General features: G+C 44.0%; 2 protein-coding genes across 3 annotated transcripts in view; both read right to left on the bottom strand.

The window, feature by feature from the left end:
* The window catches only part of CDH17 (cadherin 17), a 61,360-nt gene extending 53,487 nt beyond the window's left edge, over positions 1-7,873 (bottom strand). Inside the window, exon 1 of the mRNA XM_073329319.1 lies at positions 7,757-7,873. Within this exon, the coding sequence (XP_073185420.1) occupies positions 7,757-7,873 (117 nt within the window). The remainder of the gene's footprint in view (positions 1-7,756) is intronic.
* Positions 7,874-10,579: 2,706 nt separating this feature from the next.
* GEM (GTP binding protein overexpressed in skeletal muscle) lies at positions 10,580-19,997 on the bottom strand. 2 transcript variants are annotated; one of them, XM_073330571.1, is made up of 6 exons: positions 19,865-19,997; positions 19,372-19,434; positions 17,650-17,989; positions 14,128-14,204; positions 13,412-13,616; positions 10,580-11,753 (listed from the first exon to the last, which is right to left on the bottom strand). In XM_073330571.1, the coding sequence occupies exons 3-6, from the start codon at positions 17,978-17,980 to the stop codon at positions 11,476-11,478; spliced, it is 891 nt and encodes a 296-aa protein (XP_073186672.1). In that variant the 5' UTR covers positions 17,981-17,989; positions 19,372-19,434; positions 19,865-19,997; the 3' UTR covers positions 10,580-11,475. The 2 variants fall into 2 exon arrangements, with proteins under 2 accessions (XP_073186672.1, XP_073186670.1); XM_073330569.1 differs by lacking the exon at positions 19,372-19,434.
* Between the last annotated feature and the right edge of the window lie 410 nt (positions 19,998-20,407).

Genomic DNA, 20,407 nt, shown 5'->3' with positions numbered 1-20,407 from the left:
CACCATCTACAGAAGAGTTAGCATGATAATAGCACGGACCATGCTCGCAGCAAAACTATCATTCAGTAAAGTCTCACATCACCTAGTAAGAGGAAGGTAAAAATGTATTTTTCCCCATTGTACAGAGGGGAAAATGAAAACACATGAGGTGAAATTGTGGCCATGTCGAATCCAATAGTTTTTCTATTTACTTCAATGAGGCCAAGTGGGGTTAAACAACTTGGTCAGCATCATATAGAGTTAGTGAGAGAACTGGGATGAATCTTCAGAACCATCTGATAGAACAAGCAGAGCGCTGGTTTCTTGGACATGCCAACTCTGCCTCTATGCCCACCTTTGCTCACTTTGTGTGAGCACTGCCTTTCTGTTGCCTCCTGCTGTCTGCTTTCCTGAGTACCACTCACTTTGTCTCAGGTAATGGTCTGGCATTGTTTCAGCATGGAATCACTTATTTCTGGAGAGCTGGAGATGTGAGTGTCTAATGGCTGATAACTTTGGGACTTTGGGAACTAGGTTTGTTTCAGTGATGTGAGTGTAAGACTGTTATCATAGAATCATAGAATCATAGAATATCAGGGTTGGAAGGGACCCCAGAAGGTCATCTAGTCCAACCCCCTGCTCAAAGCAGGACCAATTCCCAGTTAAATCATCCCAGCCAGGGCTTTGTCAAGCCTGACCTTAAAAACCTCTAAGGAAGGAGATTCTACCACCTCCCTAGGTAACGCATTCCAGTGTTTCACCACCCTCTTAGTGAAAAAGTTTTTCCTAATATCCAATCTAAACCTCCCCCACTGCAACTTGAGACCATTACTCCTCGTTCTGTCATCTGCTACCATTGAGAACAGTCTAGAGCCATCCTCTTTGGAACCCCCTTTCAGGTAGTTGAAAGCAGCTATCAAATCCCCCCTCATTCTTCTCTTCTGCAGGCTAAACAATCCCAGCTCCCTCAGCCTCTCCTCATAACTCATGTGTTCCAGTCCCCTAATCATTTTTGTTGCCCTTCGCTGGACTCTCTCCAATTTATCCACATCCTTCTTGAAGTGTGGGGCCCCAAACTGGACACAGTACTCCAGATGAGGCCTCACCAATGTCGAATAGAGGGGAACGATCACGTCCCTCGATCTGCTCGCTATGCCCCTACTTATACATCCCAAAATGCCATTGGCCTTCTTGGCAACAAGGGCACACTGCTGACTCATATCCAGCTTCTCGTCCGCTGTCACCCCTAGGTCCTTTTCTGCAGAACTGCTGCCTAGCCATTCGGTCCCTAGTCTGTAGCTGTGCATTGGGTTCTTCCGTCCTAAGTGCAGGACCCTGCACTTATCCTTATTGAACCTCATCAGATTCCTTTTGGCCCAATCTTCCAATTGGTCTAGGTCCTTCTGTATCCTATCCCTCCCTTCCAGCGTATCTACCACTCCTCCCAGTTTAGTATCATCCGCAAATTTGCTGAGAGTGCAATCCACACCATCCTCCAGATCATTTATGAAGATATTGAATAAAAGCGGCCCCAGGACCGACCCTTGGGGCACTCCACTTGATACCGGCTGCCAACTAGACATGGAGCCATTGATCACTACCCGTTGAGCCCGACAATTTAGCCAGCTTTCTACCCACCTTATAGTGCATTCATCCAGCCCATACTTCCTTAACTTGCTGACAAGAATACTATGGGAGACCGTGTCAAAAGCTTTGCTAAAGTCAAGAAACAATACATCCACTGCTTTCCCTTCATCCACAGAACCAGTAATCTCATCATAAAAGGCGATTAGATTAGTCAGGCATGACCTTCCCTTGGTGAATCCATGCTGGCTGTTCCTGATCACTTTCCTCTCATGCAAGTGCTTCAGGATTGATTCTTTGAGGACCTGCTCCATGATTTTTCCAGGGACTGAGGTGAGGCTGACTGGCCTGTAGTTCCCAGGATCTTCCTTCTTCCCTTTTTTAAAGATTGGCACTACATTAGCCTTTTTCCAGTCATCCGGGACTTCCCCGGTTCGCCACGAGTTTTCAAAGATAATGGCCAGTGGCTCTGCAATCACAGCCGCCAATTCCTTCAGCACTCTCGGATGCAACTCGTCTGGCCCCATGGACTTGTGCACGTCCAGCTTTTCTAAATAGTCCCTAACCGCCTCTATCTCCACAGAGGGCTGGCCATCTCTTCCGCATTTTGTGATGCCCAGCGCAGCAGTCTGGGAGCTGACCTTGTTAGTGAAAACAGAGGCAGAAAAAGCATTGAGTACATTAGCTTTTTCCACATCCTCTGTCACTAGGTTGCCTCCCTCATTCAGTAAGGGGCCCACACATTCCTTGGCTTTCTTCTTGTTGCCAACATACCTGAAGAAACCCTTCTTGTTACTCTTGACATCTCTGGCTAGCTGCAGCTCCAGGTGCGATTTGGCCCTCCTGATAACATTCCTACATGCCCGAGAAATATTTTTATACTCTTCCCTGGTCATATGTCCAACCTTCCACTTCTTGTAAGCTTCTTTTTTATGTTTAAGATCCGCTAGGATTTCACCATTAAGCCAAGCTGGTCGCCTGCCATATGGTAGGCCTGCCATATGCCATATGGCGAACCGGGGAAGTCCCGGATGACTGGAAAAAGGCTAATGTAGTGCCAATCTTTAAAAAAGGGAAGAAGGAAGATCCTGGGAACTACATATGGTCATCTGTATGATATTTTGAATTCTCCCTGTGTTTCGCTATGCAGCAGTTTCATTATTTTGCCCAGTGTGAAAGTGAACAATTTCACTGAAGTTCAGTAGATGTTCAGATCTGGGGTCTTGGTTCAGGGCAAACTGTACATATTTAAGATTATGCATGGGCGACAGGTATAATAAGCCAGGGGAGGCTAAGACTCCCTTAATCTAGGCTGTGGCCCTGCCCACACTCTGCCCCGAAGCCCCACCCTCGCTCCCCCTCACCCCTTAAGTCAGTGGGGGCTCATCTTGGGCTGGCAGCGTGGAGCTCGGGGCTCATCCAGATGGCAGCCCAGGTTGGCTTGGGCATTGGGCTGGTGCTCGGGCCAACCAGCAGCCCGGGGCGGCTCGGGCATTGGGCTGGTGCTCGGGCCAGCTGGCAGCCTGGGGTGGCTCAGGCCAGTGCTCGGACTGCCTGGGGATCATGGCAGTTTGCCCGGGGCTCCTCTGGCCACGGTGGAGGGAGCTTGGGGCTCCAGCAGGCGAGCGGAGTGGGGTAGGGGCGGGGGCTAGCCTCCCCAGAGGGGGAGGGTTCACCCACCACCCATGAGATTATGCATTGGATTTCACAGAAAGTAATCCCTCCTTTTGATTTTCAGTACTCCATTACATTCTGAAATACACTGTTTTTTGATGACATGGTATCTCCACAGAATGTATCCATACCAGAAGTTATAAACACACTGATATGACTGCTTTTTAAAGAGTCATTTAAACTTAAAATAAAAGTATCCAAATGCTAAAAATAAATATTTTAAAATAAAGGAAGTGTGTTGCCTTAATCATTCATGTAGTCAATTATTATCTATATAATGATGTGCCACAAATGATGTCTGGTCCAGGTTTGTTTGTTACTAGGTGCACTCCCATGGTTTTATTGTCGTAGGTTCCTGATCTACCAGTCAACTGTTGCTCCAGAGCAGTTAAAAAACATGTGAGTGGGTGGCATGTTGAGCGTCAGTATTACAAGGCAAAAAGCCATTAATATCATGGCATTGTAAATGTGACTCTAAGAAGAAACAGGTGGGTGAGGTAATATTGGACCAGCTTCCATTGGTGAGAGAGACAAGCTTACACAGCGCTCTTCTTCAGCTCTGGGAAACTAACTCCAAGTATCACAGCTTGTCTCTCTCACCAACAGACGTTGGTCCAATAAAAGTTATTACCTCACCCACCTTGTCTCGCTGATATCCTGGGACCAACATGGCTATAACAACACTCCATACTCTAAGCAGGAGACATTTCAATTTCTTTCACTTAACAATCTGTTGAACACGATTGGATTTTATACAGGGCCTGATAGTTTGAAGGTGTTTTCAGAGTGATAACTAAAGTGAGGGCAATCTATATTTGGAAATTTCAGCATGTTAGATCACATCTTAACTAACACGATGTTAAACACTCAATGCAGACACAGACTGTCATATTTAAAATTATGTCAGTTGATCATTGTTAACCCTAGGGTCCGCAACCACTTGAACATGATTTAAACACAACGGTCCTTGTCTACACTGAGTGCTAAAAAGTCATGTTTAACATCTTGTTCGCACCACGTAATTTCCCCACTTACACAAACCCTGAATGAGCCAAATTCTCCCCTGACTTGCCTGCACTGAGTTAAAACCTCCCGGAGATCAGCAGAGCTAACAGGGTTTAAGCCTATGTTTATTTAGGGTAGAATTTGGCCCTTCTATTAATGTAGGAAAACTAAGCAATCATTATTGAATATTATGATTTATTTCTGTATTATTTGTTAAGCACCAGCAATGTGCTCAGGAGCCAGGGTCTCTGCCCATAAAGCTTGCTATCCAAAGAGACAAAAGCATATCTCAGCCTCATATTCACAAGGATATCCAGAGCAAAGTCCTACCCCAGAGCTTTGTCTTGATTTTATATTTTCATTATGGGGGTGGGGGTGTTAGCATGTATAGATTCAGGTCTGTAGTGAGTTATACCCTATGCAGTCTGATAGTCTTCAGTAGGGTTGAATGGGGTGCCTAGTCAGCATAGGATTTGTCTTTGTTTATATACACCTGTTTAGGACATCATCTATGTTAATAATTGAAAATACTGTCCAGGACACTTGTGTTATCCCATAATCTTTTGGTTCTCATCAGGACTCCATAACATCCACCTAAACAGCCATCAGAGACAGAACAAGAACATTGGGTTAACATCTCCTCTGAAGGACATTACCCCTTACAGTATGTCTACACTGCAGTTACACACCCATGGCTGGCCTATGCCAGGGAACTCAGGCTCACAGGGCTCGGGCAAAGGGGCTGTTTAACTGTGGTGTTGATGTTCGGGCTGGAGCCTGGGCACTAGGACCCTGTGAGGTGGGAGGGTCCTAGAGCTCGGTCTGCAGCCCTCTACAGCACAATTCAACAGCCCCACAGCCTGAAACTTGCGAGAGCGTGAGTCAGCTGGCACGGCCCAGACGCAGGTGTCTAATTGCAGTCCAGCTCCCCACCCCAATACTGCACTGCTATGTCTGCTGCGTCAACAATGTTATCAGCATAATCATCATTATCAGGAAGTTAGGCTCCATCTTTCTGAGCCCTTTGTCTCCCTCTTTCATTCACAGCCAGACACCAAGGTGGCACAAACCAGCCTGGTATTTCTACACAGCAAAGAAAAACCGGCAGCTGGCCCATGCCAGCTGAATCGGGCTTGCAGGGTGCAGGCTGCGGGGCTGTTTCATTGCCATATAGACTTCTGGGTTCTTGCGGGAGCCTGAGCTCTGGAACCTTCCCACCTCACAGACTCCTAGAGCCCAGGCTGCAGCCCGAGCCCAGGAGTCTACACAACAGTGAAACAGCCCCGCAGCCCAAGCCCCACAAGCCCAAGTCTGCTGGCACGGGCCAGCCACAGGTGTCTAGACATACCCTCAGTAGACCCAGAATCTGGCCCTTTATCTGTAAAGATTTCCAAGGGGTGTAATTTAAAAATATTGCACATATGTGGATTAAAACCATGCAGTATTCATCTAGCCATTTTTATAATCTATATCTTAAACTTGCCTAAATGTTATCAATAATCCTCACAAGACGAAACGTGTGCAGTTTAATATGCTAGAGATGCATGTGCTGTCACAACAGAGATAATGTAATTCCTTCAGGTAGGATATCAGGTGGGAACCTAGTGACTATTATAGTTATTCCTTAAAACTTTAATAAAGAAACCTTTCCTCTGGCATTAAAGCTGTCAAGATGAAATTAATTGAAAGTGGAACTTTCTACCTAATTCATGTCACTGATATAGTTTGTCTTTTTAAGAGAGCTATTATTGTAATAATTAGTCATTTCACATGATCTTAGAATTTTTGGTTGCTATGTTTATTTTATTTTATCCAGGCTCCAGGAATTTCACAGTTGTTGCCTTGGATCTATCAATCTTATGACTCAACGATTCCACAGTTACTGCCAGATCTCTGTGGACAACGGAGCAATGATCTTGTTAGCTTCTATTACTGTAGCCCTGACTTCATGAGTAGCCAATACAATGGTTTGAGTCCCCGAACCGCTTTTTTGTATGCTTTCTGATGCTTTTGCATTTGGGATTTGTTTGTCGCTTGTTTTCACAATTTCCATGCCTCTTCCATAGTTAGAATGCCTATAGCACTTGTTTATTTATAGGTACCCCAGTAGGGCCCCTGACATTGTTCTATGATGTTACACATTTCTTGAAACTGCCCTCTGAAATCAACACCTAACAGGCTTGTGGATAGTAAAGGTCTGAAGTGTCAATATTTACCAAGTATTTAAGGTACCAATTAACTAACATGATTATTTACCAGCCAGCTGTTATGAAGGGTGAAATTTTCTGTATCTAGTAACTTGATGATAATCAGCTATGATCATGACTCATATTTCTCTTGTAAATGTCAAAATAAAACAATGGTCCATTAGAATATCAGGGTTGGAAGGTACCTCAGGAGGTCATCTAGTTGAACCCCCTGCTCAAAGTAGGACCAATCCCCAACTTTTGCCCCAGCTCCCTAAATGGCCCCTTCAAGGATTGAACTCACAATCCAGGGTTTAGGAGGCCAGTGCTCAAACCACTGAGCTATTCCTCCCCCTACCCCATTCTCTATAGTCATCTCTCTAAATGGGCCATTTTGTCTTTTGACTAAATTTAGATTCCAAGGAACAAATTATTTTGAAGTGATGCTCTAGTGACAATTCTGAGTGAAAATTTGAAAAACACAAATATTAGGATATAGACATCTTAGTAGCCTTTAATAAGGCATTTGGATGTCTCCCATTATGCCCATAACTGATTGTGGGCATATAATTAGAAGTTAGGTTGAGACATCTTTATAAATATGGATACAAAGGACTCAGGTACTGCAGTGAAAGTGCATTAAATATAGCTAAATAGGCATGTATCTTGCCTTCTCCCATGGAAGAACCTATGAGAAGGCCAACATTAGGTGAAAAAAATCCACAGCTTTGAGGCTGTAGAGCAGAGGTGGGCAAACTATGGCCCGCGGGCCACATCCGGCCCACAGGACCATCCTGCCTGGCCCTTGAGCTCCCTGCCATGGAGGCTAGCCCCTGGCCCCTCCCCTGCTGTCCCCACTCCCCTGCAGCCTCAGCTAGCCATGCCACCAGCGCTCTGGGTAGCAGGGCTGTGAGCTCCTGCCAGCCAGTGCAGTGGCATGGCTGGATCCAGCCAGGCGGCACGGCTGCCAGTCCTGCTGCTCTGAGTGACATGGTAAGGGGTTGGGGAGTGGGGGGGTTGGATAAGGGGCAGAGGGTCCTGGGAGGGGGCAGTCAGGGTTCAAGGAGCAGGGGGTGTTGGATGGGTCAGGGGTTTTGAGGGGGGCAGTCAGGGGGCGGGAAGTGGGAGGGGGCAAACAGGGAGCAGAGGCCAGGCTGTTTGGGGAGGCACAGCCTTCCCTACCCAGCCCTCCATACAGTTTCAGAACCCCAATGTGGCGCTCAGGCCAAAAAGTTTGCCCACCCCTGCTGTAGAGTTTCTGTTCCACTATAAGATAGAGTCAGAGTTTGATCACAGAATGGGCAGGAAGCAATGCCATCCTGACCCACAGGGGACTTTAGATCCACAGAGATATCCTGAAGCTCTTGGGCATTCCTTGGAGGTTTAGGGCAGCCACAAGGATGCCCAGACTCTCTGCGGCACTCGCCAGGCTGCTTGCCCGCCATGCACCATACCTTCTTCACGCATTGTTGCCCACCACTGGCCGACAGTGCATTCACCCAGGGATGGTTTCAAGATGCAAAGCTGTAGTTCATGCTGATACTAACATCATGAATTTAGTCAGGTAAATCCACTGGGGTAACACTCCAGCCCCACCTCTCTGCTCAAAAATGCTTCCTCAAACCCCACAGAGGCCCAGCTGTGTGAAGTTCCATGGGATGATTTCCACAGGAATGGAAGGAAAGAGGGCTAATGGTGTGTTTACTCAGACACACTCCCCTCTAAAAGATTTTGGCCCAGATGAGGTTTTCCTCTCAGCTCATCCTCTCTTTGCTACTCAGAGAGATTACGTAGTGTTTATCCAAATACAACTCCAGCCTGCAGAAGTGCCTTCTCTGCTGTCCATTCCCTTATGACCCACTTGAGCTAAGTGGTTGTAAACATGTCTGAAATTAGACAGTTGTCTCTAGCCATAGTATGTTCAGTGCTGCCAACTCAAAGTTTCTAGCCCTCCTGGTTTCAAGAGAAAAGTTCAAAAAGAAGAAGCAAGAGCACACTAAAGGCTATGAAGCCGAAAGCAAATAAAAAGAACCCCAGTTTTTTATTTAAAAAGCTCTAATGATTTTTAAGCCAATCTCTTTAATTTTGTGGCCCTGACATGATTTATTTAATATTTGGGGTTGGCGACACTATATGTGCCAACCAACCGTGCTGTAAAAAATTACTGGCTTCCACTCTTAACACCTCTGTTTGGAAGACTAGGACTGTATAGATTCAAACTCCTGTTTGATTTGGAGTTATAAAATACCGTGGCTTGACTGAAATGGAACAGGCCAAGGAATTTCCCCCCACCCCCACCCCCTCAGCAATTTTGAGGACATTAATTCAATGAAACTTATATAGTAGAAGAAAATAACTAATGGCTAAAAAGTTTTGCCCACTTCTTTCTGCTGCAAGTTTTGAATGGTACCAGGCTCTGTTAGTACAGTAGCTCTAAACTATGATATTGTAATGAATACTTCTGTCTGGACTGCTTTAGATTGACCAAATATGAAAGTACTGCCTACGAAGGAGTACTGCGGAAAGGGATCTGGGGATCATAGTGGACCACAAGCTAAATATGAGTCAGTGTAACCCTGTTGCAAAAAAAGCAAACATCATTCTGGGATGTATTAGCAGGAGTGTTGTAAGCAAGACATGAGAAGTAATTCTGCTCTACTTCGCACTGCTTAGGCCTCAACTGGAGTATTGTGTCCAGTTCTGGGTGCCACATTTCAGGAAAGAAGTGGACAAATTGGAGAAAGTCCACAAAAGAACAACAAAAATGATTAAAGGTCTAGAAAACATGACCTATGAAGGAAGATTGAAAAAAATGGGTTTGTTTAGTCTGGAGAAGAGAAGACTGAGAGGGGACATGAGAACAGTTTTCAAGTACATAAAAAGTTGTTACAAGGAGGAGGGAGAAAAATTGTTCTTCTTAACCTCTGAGGATAGGACAAGAAGCAATGGGCTTAAATTGCAGCAAGGTGGTTCAGGTTGGACATTAGGAAAAACTTCCTACCTGTCAGGGTGGTTAAGCACTGGAATAAATTGCCTAGGAAGATTGTGGAATCTCCATCACTGGAGATTTTTAAGAGCAGGTTAGACAAACACCTGTCAGGGGTGGTCTAGATAATACTTAGTCCTACCATGAGTGCAGGGGACTGGACTAGATGACCTCTCAAGGTCCCTTCCAGTCCTATGATTCTATGTTTAAATTGTATCCAGGCCATGCAAAAAACATTCATTTCAAAATTACACTTTCCTCTGAATTCATAGAATCACGTGGTGCTCTTGTCTCTTCTGTGTTCCAAATACCGAATTATATTATTTCAGGCAAATTGCTAGGAAATGTACTCTACAGCAGAAGTAGTATTCTTTGGGAAGTATGAATTCTGCACAGTTGTTTGCTCACTCCCTGATGGGCAGTACTAAACCTAGTCTGTCAGTAGAGGTAGCGTTCTTCAAACACTCAGCAAGCTGACTCCAGGCCTTTTGTAAACAAATCCTGTACAGCACAGGATGTGGAGTTCACTTCTGTGTGTCTATCTATATTACACCCATCTTTGTGGTACCTGAGCTACTAGGGTGGCCATTTGGCCCATCACAGTTACCAGTTTGCATGTTAGAACTGCTGCACATCTGCCCTGACCTTGGAGTTATGAACCCAAAGTCCCTGAATATCCCAATCCAGAGTGGGTCTCTGTGTTAACAACACCCTTATTTCAAATACTACTTTAGGAATAGGACACTGGACTGAGATTTTCCCGCTCTAGCACCCAGTGACATGCTTTGTGACCTTAAGCAAGGTACTTCACTTCTCTGCCTCTGTTTCCCCATCTGTAAAATGGGGATAACGATGCTTATCTTTCTTTGTAGAGTGCTTTGAGATCTCTAAACAAAATACACTCTATATGAATGAACTATTATTATCTTTATCACCATAGTGCCACTCTGGGTATAAGGAATATTGGGCATTAAGAGCATTTTACAATATCTTGGGTATTTTTGCTTGTGATTCTAAATTGCTAAGTAGTCTGTAATCAGCAATACCTGTTAGGTATCTTCAGTGTACACACACATAAGATGCTTTCCAAACAATCAAAATCTTTTCTTTAACTTCCAATAAAATCTTTGAGATTTCATGTTGGTACTCAAAGGCAGTCAAATATTTTGTTTGTTTTATTACAAGGCATGTAAATAAAAACTTGCATAATCTGAAAAAGATATTAGCTAGAAAACATTAAAGAGTTTTTCTTAAGAAACCTGACAATAAATACATTTTCACCCCCAATACTAAAAATGCTTATTGCTTTGCAATGAAATAAATACAGCACAGCTCCGACATACACAAGTCTGGGTACAAAAAGTCCATGTGGTTTCTTATAAAAGATCAGGTGGTTTTAAAATTTGGCATCTCTCGCTTCATGCATTTTGCATTTTAATCTGATTTTTTTGTTGTTGACAGTCCCACCGTATGAAAATCATAGGGGAAAAATCATTTGGCTAGAAGTACTTTTTCCATTAAATATTAAATTTTTAGAAGTAAGAGATGTGTATGTTCATGGGTGTTACCCCTGGAAACAAGACAGTGTCTCAGTGACTATTCTAGAGAAATGCAGATTTTGGATGCTTAAGAAAATCAGACCAACTATTTGGCAAAGGATCAGTTCTCAGTGAGTTCATCATTTCGCTACACATTTTTCCAAAAATAATGAGGGGGTGCAATTCATTCCCCAGATCATGAGTGTTTAGGTTCTTATACTATTATCCAAAGGCAACAAGAGAAACAAGAAATACATTTAAAAACACACCCTGCTTAACTTTAGGATGTTCTGGTGTATAAGAGAAAGCTTTTTCAAAAACTACTGACAAAAAAATTAAGAAAGGCTTTTGTTTTCCATGCATTGTGCTGTGCTTATTGCCAGCACATTTTTGTCACAATCACAACCGTGAATCCAAGTCAAAAATGTTTTTCTTGTAGTCCAATCTAATATAGATTGATTATTGTTCACAATGTAGTTAAACAATGTCCACAGAAGAGAACATGTGTCATAGTCCAACCTTCTTAAAGTACTGATAGGTCGTGGCAAGACTTAGACTTAAGTTTGAAGGCCATATTCTTGTTGTTCTTGGCAGCTATTTTGCCCCAGAACCGCCTGGCTTTCTTAGGAATGCTCTCTCTCCTCTTCTGATATGCCAGCCTCCTCTCGTTCTTTTCCTTGCTGTCTCGTCTTAGCCGGACTTGCCGCACAATTCCTTCAAACAGCTCCTTCACGTTGTGCTGGACAGCTGCGGAGGTCTCGATGAACTTACAGTCAAACACAACAGCACAAGCTCGGCCCTCTGTAAAATGGTAAGGGATCTATGTCAGTAGGGATAGCGTTCAGATAGGGCACGTTCCCTAAGCAAAAGGGAGAAGGGCAAAGCTGCTGAACACAGTGCCATGCGCAGTACAGAATGTGAGCTATCTATAAATGCCCCAAATAGAGTCACTTGTACTTCAGGGAAACCTCAGTGACTCGTGACAGAGGCAATGAGGTTACCATTATTGAGAGCAATATACTGCTTGATCCATTTACAGCCATATTTTCAAAATGCAGCTTTGAAGATTGCAGGCATAATTTTGCATATGCCAAAACTCAGATTTCCACATGCACATTTAGGGTACGTCTACACTGCAGTAGAAACCCTCAACCCCAGGTCTCAGATCCCAGGTCAACTGACTCAGGCTCACAGGGCTTGGGCGGTATAGGTATAAAATTGCTGTATAAACTTTCAGGCTTGGGCTGGAGCTTAAGCCCTTCCCCTTGCAATCTCAGAGCCCAGGCTCCCCCAAGCCCTCAGATCACATTGCAATTTTATAGCCCTACAGCCTGAGCCTCACTCAACTGACCCAGGCCAGCCATGGCTGTGCCATGGGTCTTTTATTGCAGTGTAGAAATGCCCCGAATGGGTAAGTTCCTACCTACCTGATTTGTATGTGTAAATATAGGCCTGACTCTACCCTCATTGAAGTCAATGTTAAAACTTGCAACTAACATCGAAAGGAGTAGGACTGGGCCCACAGATTGCATATACAAATCGTAGTCTTTGAACAGCAAAAACTTTAGGGTGAACAGCAACATGTGCAAAAAATTAGGTATTAGCTAAATTATGCCCATAGTTTTAGAAGCCACTTTGAAATCTTGGCCCTTATTTTTTATATTTGAACCTAAACTAACTCTAATGATCTTCTTCTAAATGGATACCAGCATGCTCTGATACTCCCCTCCCTCTCCAAACACATCAGGTGGTTGACTCATAGAGTGCTTAGAATGAAACCCACCTTCCTGCCTTCACTCGAGGCAAAGTGCCTTAAACAGCCCAGCACGAGGAAGAATGTGAAAATGAAAATAAGAAGCCTAGTAATATTACTGAGCTCTTTTGCTCTACTGCTCTACGTACCCCAGTGAGAAGTTTTCATGTAGGGCCATTGTGACAGGGGCCAGAATGCAGGGTAAAGTCCAGATCAGCTTTCCTTTCCCCTTGCATGGGGACCTGGGAAAAGGTCTATCAGAGGAACTTCTTGGAATACAGAGGAGAGGGTGAATACCTTTGGAAAGGTCAAGCTCTACAATCAATGGTCATCGGATTGTGTTGAAACCTAAGCTGGGGGGAGTTTCTCATCCATTTCTGGTTATGCTGATTTATTTTATTGTGTTGTTGTAGACACTGCACATCCAACACTCATGGATAAGTTTCCAGAAAAGACTTAGTTGACCAAAGACTCGATTCATCTCCCATTAAAGAGAGCCTTTTAATTCACATTTATGGGAGCTGAATCAGGCCCTTAAACTGGGGATTTTGGGGTTGAGGTTGTTTGTTTGTTTTTTGCTATTGAACCATTCCACCCATTCTCAGCCATAGAGTACTCCAGACATCAGTGGGAATTCTGCAAGCAGATCTAGGACAATATATGGCTCTTAAAGTTATAAAGTGGTTGTCATGGTAATTTTCCATACCTGACACAGAGACTTCACGGCACCTGACGAGATCGCTTTTGTTGCCCACTAAAATAATGGGAATATCTTCGGTTTGGCGTGCCCTGCGGAGCTGTATTCTTAGTTCAGAGGCTTTCTCAAAGCTCGCTCGGTCTGTGATGGAGTAGACAATCAAGTATGCATCTCCTACTTGCATGCAGTGATCTTGGATCCATTCTTCTTCACTCTGGTAATATAAAATAGATACAGCCAGCATTAGCAAAAGCCTGGCTTTCTTAACTGGAAGCCCACCTGAGTGTTTACAGAAAAAGTGTAATATTACTCAATCCAAATTCAACCATGGTGTAACTTTGCTGGGTATGGTTTTGATCACAGTTACACCAGTATAAAACCAAAGTAACAGGGATGTACACCAGCACAAACCAGGGCAAAAATTGACCAATAGACTTCATTAACTTGTGTTTGCTTATGCCCAGGTCAAATTTAGCTCTGATCATGTTTCCGGCATTTTTGTTTTTAATAATAAATCAGACAAAGAAATTTCTTTGCCATTTTCAAACTTAGATGGAGGACCTTGGACATTGTTAAAGTCCCCATGCTTTCACTGACCATAGAATTATGGATAACACCTCCTTACTTGTTGAACCACTGCATGTTCCTAGCAGAACTAGAGTATTGCTACTCATTCATACTTAATTTCCCTTTGGCACTGGAATAAAATGAACTGAATGCAATACCTTATTTTCCCACATGTCAAGCAGCATAATGGTTGCACTTTCACCATCTACCATCAAGGTCCGTTCATATGTGTCTTCTAGAATAAAAATCCACAAATGTTAGCAATACATCCCTTCCTTTTGTCATATATGTAGCAATAAAGAAAAATTGCCATATACATATAATTTGTTCCAGGTTGAGTTCAGTGAATCCAATTCACTGTTGGGGCGAGTCCACTGATTTCAGTGGAGTTGTATCCACTTTCACGAGCAGTGCATGTGGCCCTATGTCTCTTTACGGTTTTTTTCTTAATTTTCATGGCAAATGAACGAGAGTGAAAGATTTTGCAACTAGTGTTCATGATTTTGGCTGAAAAGCTTTTTATCCTATGCAGGGCAGGGATACGGTGGGGGAGGGGGAAGAGGAGTATAACCAGTGAAAGAAATAAATCAAACACTGAACATTTGACCCCCTGGGAGCAGCTGACAGACGTACAGACTCCAGCAAGGCTTAGTAATGGAAAATATTTGTTTTCACTCTAGCGGGGACCCTTTTCGGGTGAACAATCACTGCTGCTCTGAGCAGTTCAGCCATCCAGCAGCCCTAGCAACGGGCAGCGGTGTGTGAGGCAAAGGTTGCTGGGCTCTATAAAACAGATGCTGCTATTGCACTACAGTCCCCTGAACTGTCCCTCGTTCCCCTGGCTTTATCCTGTCCCAGGTTAGTGCTTCTCACTAAATGTTCACCTATGAACATTAAAGAGGTGATGAAGCACTTCACAGCAGTTTGGTAGGAAGTGGCAGAACCTGCCTAACCCTGGGTAAGGACCAGCAAAATTCATATCTGGATTTCAAACCACACACGGTTCAGAGGTATTTAGATCTGAGGTCTGCGCCAAGCCATTATAGAGATCAAGGGACACTGTGAAATTTGGATTCCATTCCCCGTCCCTTTCACTCCTTTGAAGTTTGGGGTGTTCGAAAGCATGTTTTTGGTTTGGGTCCATCTCTAGTCTTGTGTTACTGCTAGCATAATAAAATCCAGTGTTAGGGCAGACAGCTTACATTCATCACCATGCTGTTCAGAGCACCTATCCAAACCACTCTGATGGAGGATATTACTGTATTTTAAATAAAGGCTCTTGCCTCATAAGCTCCCACTGTGCTTTTGTGAAGTGATCTTTCCCCAAGTCCTAATCCTGGACTCTCCTGGAAGCCAGAAAACAGTGAGGCCATGGAGTAGAATGAGCCAAGGGTAACTAAAGAATAGCCAAATTTTTTTTTAAATCAGTTCTGCCACAGAAACTTTAAAATGGGAAACTCTTTGTGAACAAAAGGGCACTGGGCTGACACAGCTGGCCACCTGGGGGTAGATGGGCCTAAAGGAGGAAAGCAAAAAGAAAACACTAACCAACAGGAGCAATTTCACTTCTAGTCCCAGTAGGTTCTCCTTTGTGCTTGTGCCTTAGATTAATCCTGGGCAAATGTCTGAGTCCAGCAGAGCTGAACAGAGTGCAGGCTGTAGGAGGCATAAAGCTCACCTTCACACTCCCGCTCATCTTGGGGCTGCTCTCTGGAGGACTGGTCCTCTGGAGTAAGTTTAGAGCAGCTTGAAGGCTGTTCTACCTTACCCTGGCTTCTGGCAGCTCCCAGTGTTTGGAACAATGGCATAGGAGCATCCCACCCATGTCCCCTACATCAGCAGCAGGGAGATAGCACAACATAGGCATTGCTACACTGATTCTACACTAACTGGAGGCTCCCTTTGACTGGGGTGATCCTCTGAATTCTGGTTACACCTGTTGTAAGGACACATGCTGTCAACAGTGCAGCACAAAGCACCAACATCCAACAGAAGATCTGGTCCATCATATAGCATAAAGCAGCTGTGCAAAATTCCATTTCCCTGGGACAAGGAAAATTTGTCAGATAAGTAAAATATTATCATTGGTTTGGGGATTACTTCGCCCCTCCCCACCCCGCCTCATAACTGTGAAGGTGGGTGACTAGGCGGGGTGCCTGGGCTAGTAGATTTTCAGGGCAATTTTGCAAGTCTGCAAGAAAGAAGAGTGGAAGTGACCATAAGCTTGTTCTGTGCTGTACTTTACATGCTGCTGGAGTGCAGGCTAGATAGCTGCTAGAAGGCCCGCCTAGTGCAAATGATGTCTTGCATGATCACAGGACTACTCAGTGGAAGATTAAAAGAAAACACGCCTGATTGGCTGATCCGTGTCCAGTGCATCAAAGGGGTCCTCAAGTTCCCCTCAGGCTCCCAAGATTTATATTTCCAGCCCGTGGTCATGCACAAGCAGGATTTGGACCCTGTATTTTTAATTCCAGGCCATGTTAAGTGATAAATCGTTCCTAGCCCGGCACACAAAGATTGCTCTGGTGCTGCCTGTTGGCTAGGCATCCCAAAGAGGCAGGGCGGCAAGCAGCAGTGGAGGGATGGGGCCATCTGCGCTGGTCAGTGAAACTTTTCCAGCCAGAATGGGAGCAACCCCTGCCCTTTCTCCAAAGGGTGACCGTATCCACGTCTTCAGAGCCGTAGGAGATCCTGCTGCAGCAAAGCTCCTCCCCAGTGGTATCCCGCACATAAAACATGGCCCATGACTCAGTGCCACTGTTTGGCCTTTAGCTTTAATTGATCCCTGGGAATAATGAAAATACGAGTCCCCTCACTCTAAAACAGAGGTGCATAGTAAAGGGAACTTGCCTAGCAAAGAGCTGCAGACCATGTCAGCCTCCTCTTTTTCCTCAAATTAATTGGGGAGCAGGACTTTTTCCTCACACTACTGAGGCATCGTTATCTGCTCTTCGCTTCTGGGAAGTGGGGGATCTGTGCCATGCAGGTGATATGAAATGCTAATGAGAAGAACCCAAATAACTTATACTGAGGCAATTTATACACAAATTTCATACAAATTTGGTGGGATTACTTAATGACCAGCAAGTATTTTGGTGGTACCTGTAAAGCAGGGCAGGGATTATTATTTTTCTACCCTTATCTCTTGCTGATATGTAGCTCTTAACAGTTTCTTTAAAATTCCAAATGATTTTACGCACTGATTTCTCATAGAACAATAGCATCACAAGGCTGGCAGTGCAAATTACAGGCCAGGCTATTACCTCACACCAGGGTAAAGCAGGAGTTGATCCACTGGAGCTTGTAGTTACACCAGTGTGAAACTGGTATAAGATCTGATTCAGGCCTTCTAAGTAATGTATTTATATCACAATCAAGAATTAATCAGATTCCAACTGCCTTTTTTAAAAAGAAAGGGTTCAGAAGCTATACTGGTCTCCTTTCTCTGTATTTCAGCAGACTTAGACCTTTGTCAGTGAGTGTCTTTTTTCATAGCCCGATTGTTGAGACAGATGCACGTGCTGGAATCAGCTTTGAAAATAAGGGCCAAGTGTGCATTACCTCAGTTTCAGGCACTCCAGATTAAATGACGTCACTAATTTTCTGTCTTATTGCTGATGACAATTGACAGGAAAGGCTTTAAATAAACGTAAACAATGCAGAATGCAATGACCTACCTCCTAGCACATCACAGTCACTGTCCATGCTGTCATGCACGCCTGCGAAGATATTGGCCAAGGTAGATTTTCCCACTCCATGCTCCCCAATCATGACCACCCGGTAGTAGGTATTTCCGGACTCGGAGGAAATGACTGAATCGGAGGACTCGGACGACCAACTCCTTCGGTAATAATCATCGGGGTTCATAGTGTATCTCTTGCGCACGTTGTACTCGTGGGGGTCTTTGTGGACGGCCAGGTGCCTTCCATCAGCAGGGATGCTCCAGCGCTGCTGCTGTGCGTGCAGCACGCTGCTGCTGTGACGCAGGGTGACATGATTCAGAGTCATGTGTTTTCCCTAGTGAAAAATAGCAAAGTCGCAAATGTTGCACACCAGGAATCTGAAATGGGCTCCATGTTAAAAAAACCCATAGGTAAGGTATATCCTGTGTATCTGCAAATGCCTCGTGCACAGACCAAAGAAGAATTAAAACGGCTGCCTCTTTCATTTGCCTCTAACATTTCTAATTCGCCAGCCATAGTCATGGCTTTAGGATTCAGGTTGAAATCAGCATTACATACTAAGCCCTATCTTTGTCTCCCCCTAGTTGTGAATATTAGGCACAGCCCTTCTTTGGGGATGGTGTGGAGCTGCATTGCCCCAAAGGGAGCAGTAGGAGGCAGAATGTCTTTCATAGCAATCCATCACATGGGGGACAGTGCCCACCTTCAGAGAGGGCATAATTCCCAGTGTGCTGGTCCCTGCCCATTCTGGGGCACTGTGCACCTCAAGGGGTGTGCAGAGGGAGAAAAACAGAGACCGCAGTTTTGCCTGTCCCTTACACAGACCATGCAATGGAGTGAAGGTTCCTTGCACCCTCTCCCATCACTGCATACCCAGGTAAAGTCCAGCGGAATCTGCCGGGGCTTTGTTAAACAAGAAATTGTTCTTTGCCTGCAAAGTATCATGCTTAGTCTCAACTGACAGTTGAATCTGTTGTGAGAACAACAAACATTATACTCTGCACATTTAGATCATTTCCTCCGGTGGAAAAAGAACCACATCAACAAGTCTTACTATAAGGGGCTTGATTTTGTGCTCAGTTATACCAGTGTAAAAAAAAAAGAGCAACTCCATTGCACACACTGGAATTAAGCTGGTATCAAACGGGTGTAAGAGAGAGCAGAATGAGATCTGATGGGATCCCAGAGTATGTACCTGATCACACCACTAGGGGAGCTATCTCTGGGAGAAAATAGCTCATACATTTACAGTTTTTAAATCAACAAATTAATTTGGCTGAGGAGCAGCTAGTCAGGCTAGCTCCTCTTGTCTAAACATGGCTTTTAATGACATTTGGCTTTTGAATGGATTTTGCCTTGGTTGGAGGCAGAATGTTGTGATGTCTTTCCTAGTGGTCCACAGCTACCATTTTTAGGAAAGTTACTTTGATGCTCTCCAGTTCCCAAGGTGACAGTTATTTATACATTTTGCTTTGTTAGACTTAAGTCTGATGGCTCTCAGTTCTCTTCTGCATATTAACAAAGAGAGCATCTGCTATTAAAACATCCTGGGCTGCTTTCCAACTGTATTACTCTTTCGTGTTTGCAAAAAGTGCACAGCTCATCAAATTGCACACTACCAATGACTTCTTCTAACTCAGGAAACCCTTGAAAACTTTTTAGAGCAGGTACGGAGCAGGTCATAAAACAAATGTGCTGAAAAACAGCAGACTATACCTGTAAGTTGAATATCAGCCTTTACCAAGCATATTGCCTCTTATGACCAATGCCATTTTCTATCTGTAATTACAGCATTTGTTGCAAAATGAGTTCATCTGAATTCTATACAGTCACATAAACCTTTGCCAGCAAGAAATGTTTTTAGCAGGAGACCAGGCATCCAACAAACACTGCTTCACAAACAAAATTAAATATTTTAACTTTCAAGCATATATTTTGCTGTCATTTCCCTGTCAAAAAGACAGAATGAGAAATGTTAACTTTGATTTGGCTGAATAATAAACAGTCTACATTAGTAGTGCTTCCTTAAGAGAGTTCCACAGTTTAATAAACTAAACAAGACAATGTCTTATAACTTACTGTAGTGCACTCAATTCCATATTCAAACTATATTCCACGTTACATATTTCATTTATCTACATAGTTCTATAATTTCTCTTCACTTAAGTAAGACATTCAAACCAATACTTTTCAGCCAGCACCACCTTACTTTTCACAGTCTCTTCCACCAGTCAGCTTTGGTCTTATTGTCTATTTCTTGCAGTGGAGTGTGATATAGTGAACTGGTCTGCTGGAGTAAATCCTCTCCTGTTCAGTGGCTGCCTCTCTAATTCTTTCTCAGCAAACCTGGTTTATATTAAGCCCATCTGATCAGAGACAGGGCTTTTCCGTGACGTCGTTGGCCTGTTCACACAACAGCCAGCCCCCAGCTGGGAGGAAGCGGCCAAGCAGAAGAGCAAAAACTTACAGACAGTAACACTAACTAAATCATTTACTTGCAGCCATATGATTTTTTTCTTTATTAATAATGCCAGTAAACCTTTTGCCTTCTTATGGAGTGGAAAAATACAATAAATTCTCATTTCATCACAAGACTCTTTCAGCTTTGCCCTCAAGTGCTCTTGAAATCAGCGATATCTAAAGAATTGCTTGAGCCTTTCTAATGTCCCAAAGGCGACAAATATATTTCCTTATCTAACTACAAAAATGGAAGGAACTCCATCCTGGAGAACCTCATCTCCTAAATGTAATC

This window comes from Lepidochelys kempii, chromosome 2 (genome assembly GCF_965140265.1).
Source record: "Lepidochelys kempii isolate rLepKem1 chromosome 2, rLepKem1.hap2, whole genome shotgun sequence".
Taxonomy (NCBI): domain Eukaryota; kingdom Metazoa; phylum Chordata; order Testudines; family Cheloniidae; genus Lepidochelys; species Lepidochelys kempii.
Note: the sequence above shows the minus strand (reverse complement) of the source record. Positions and strands in the feature narration are given on the sequence as shown.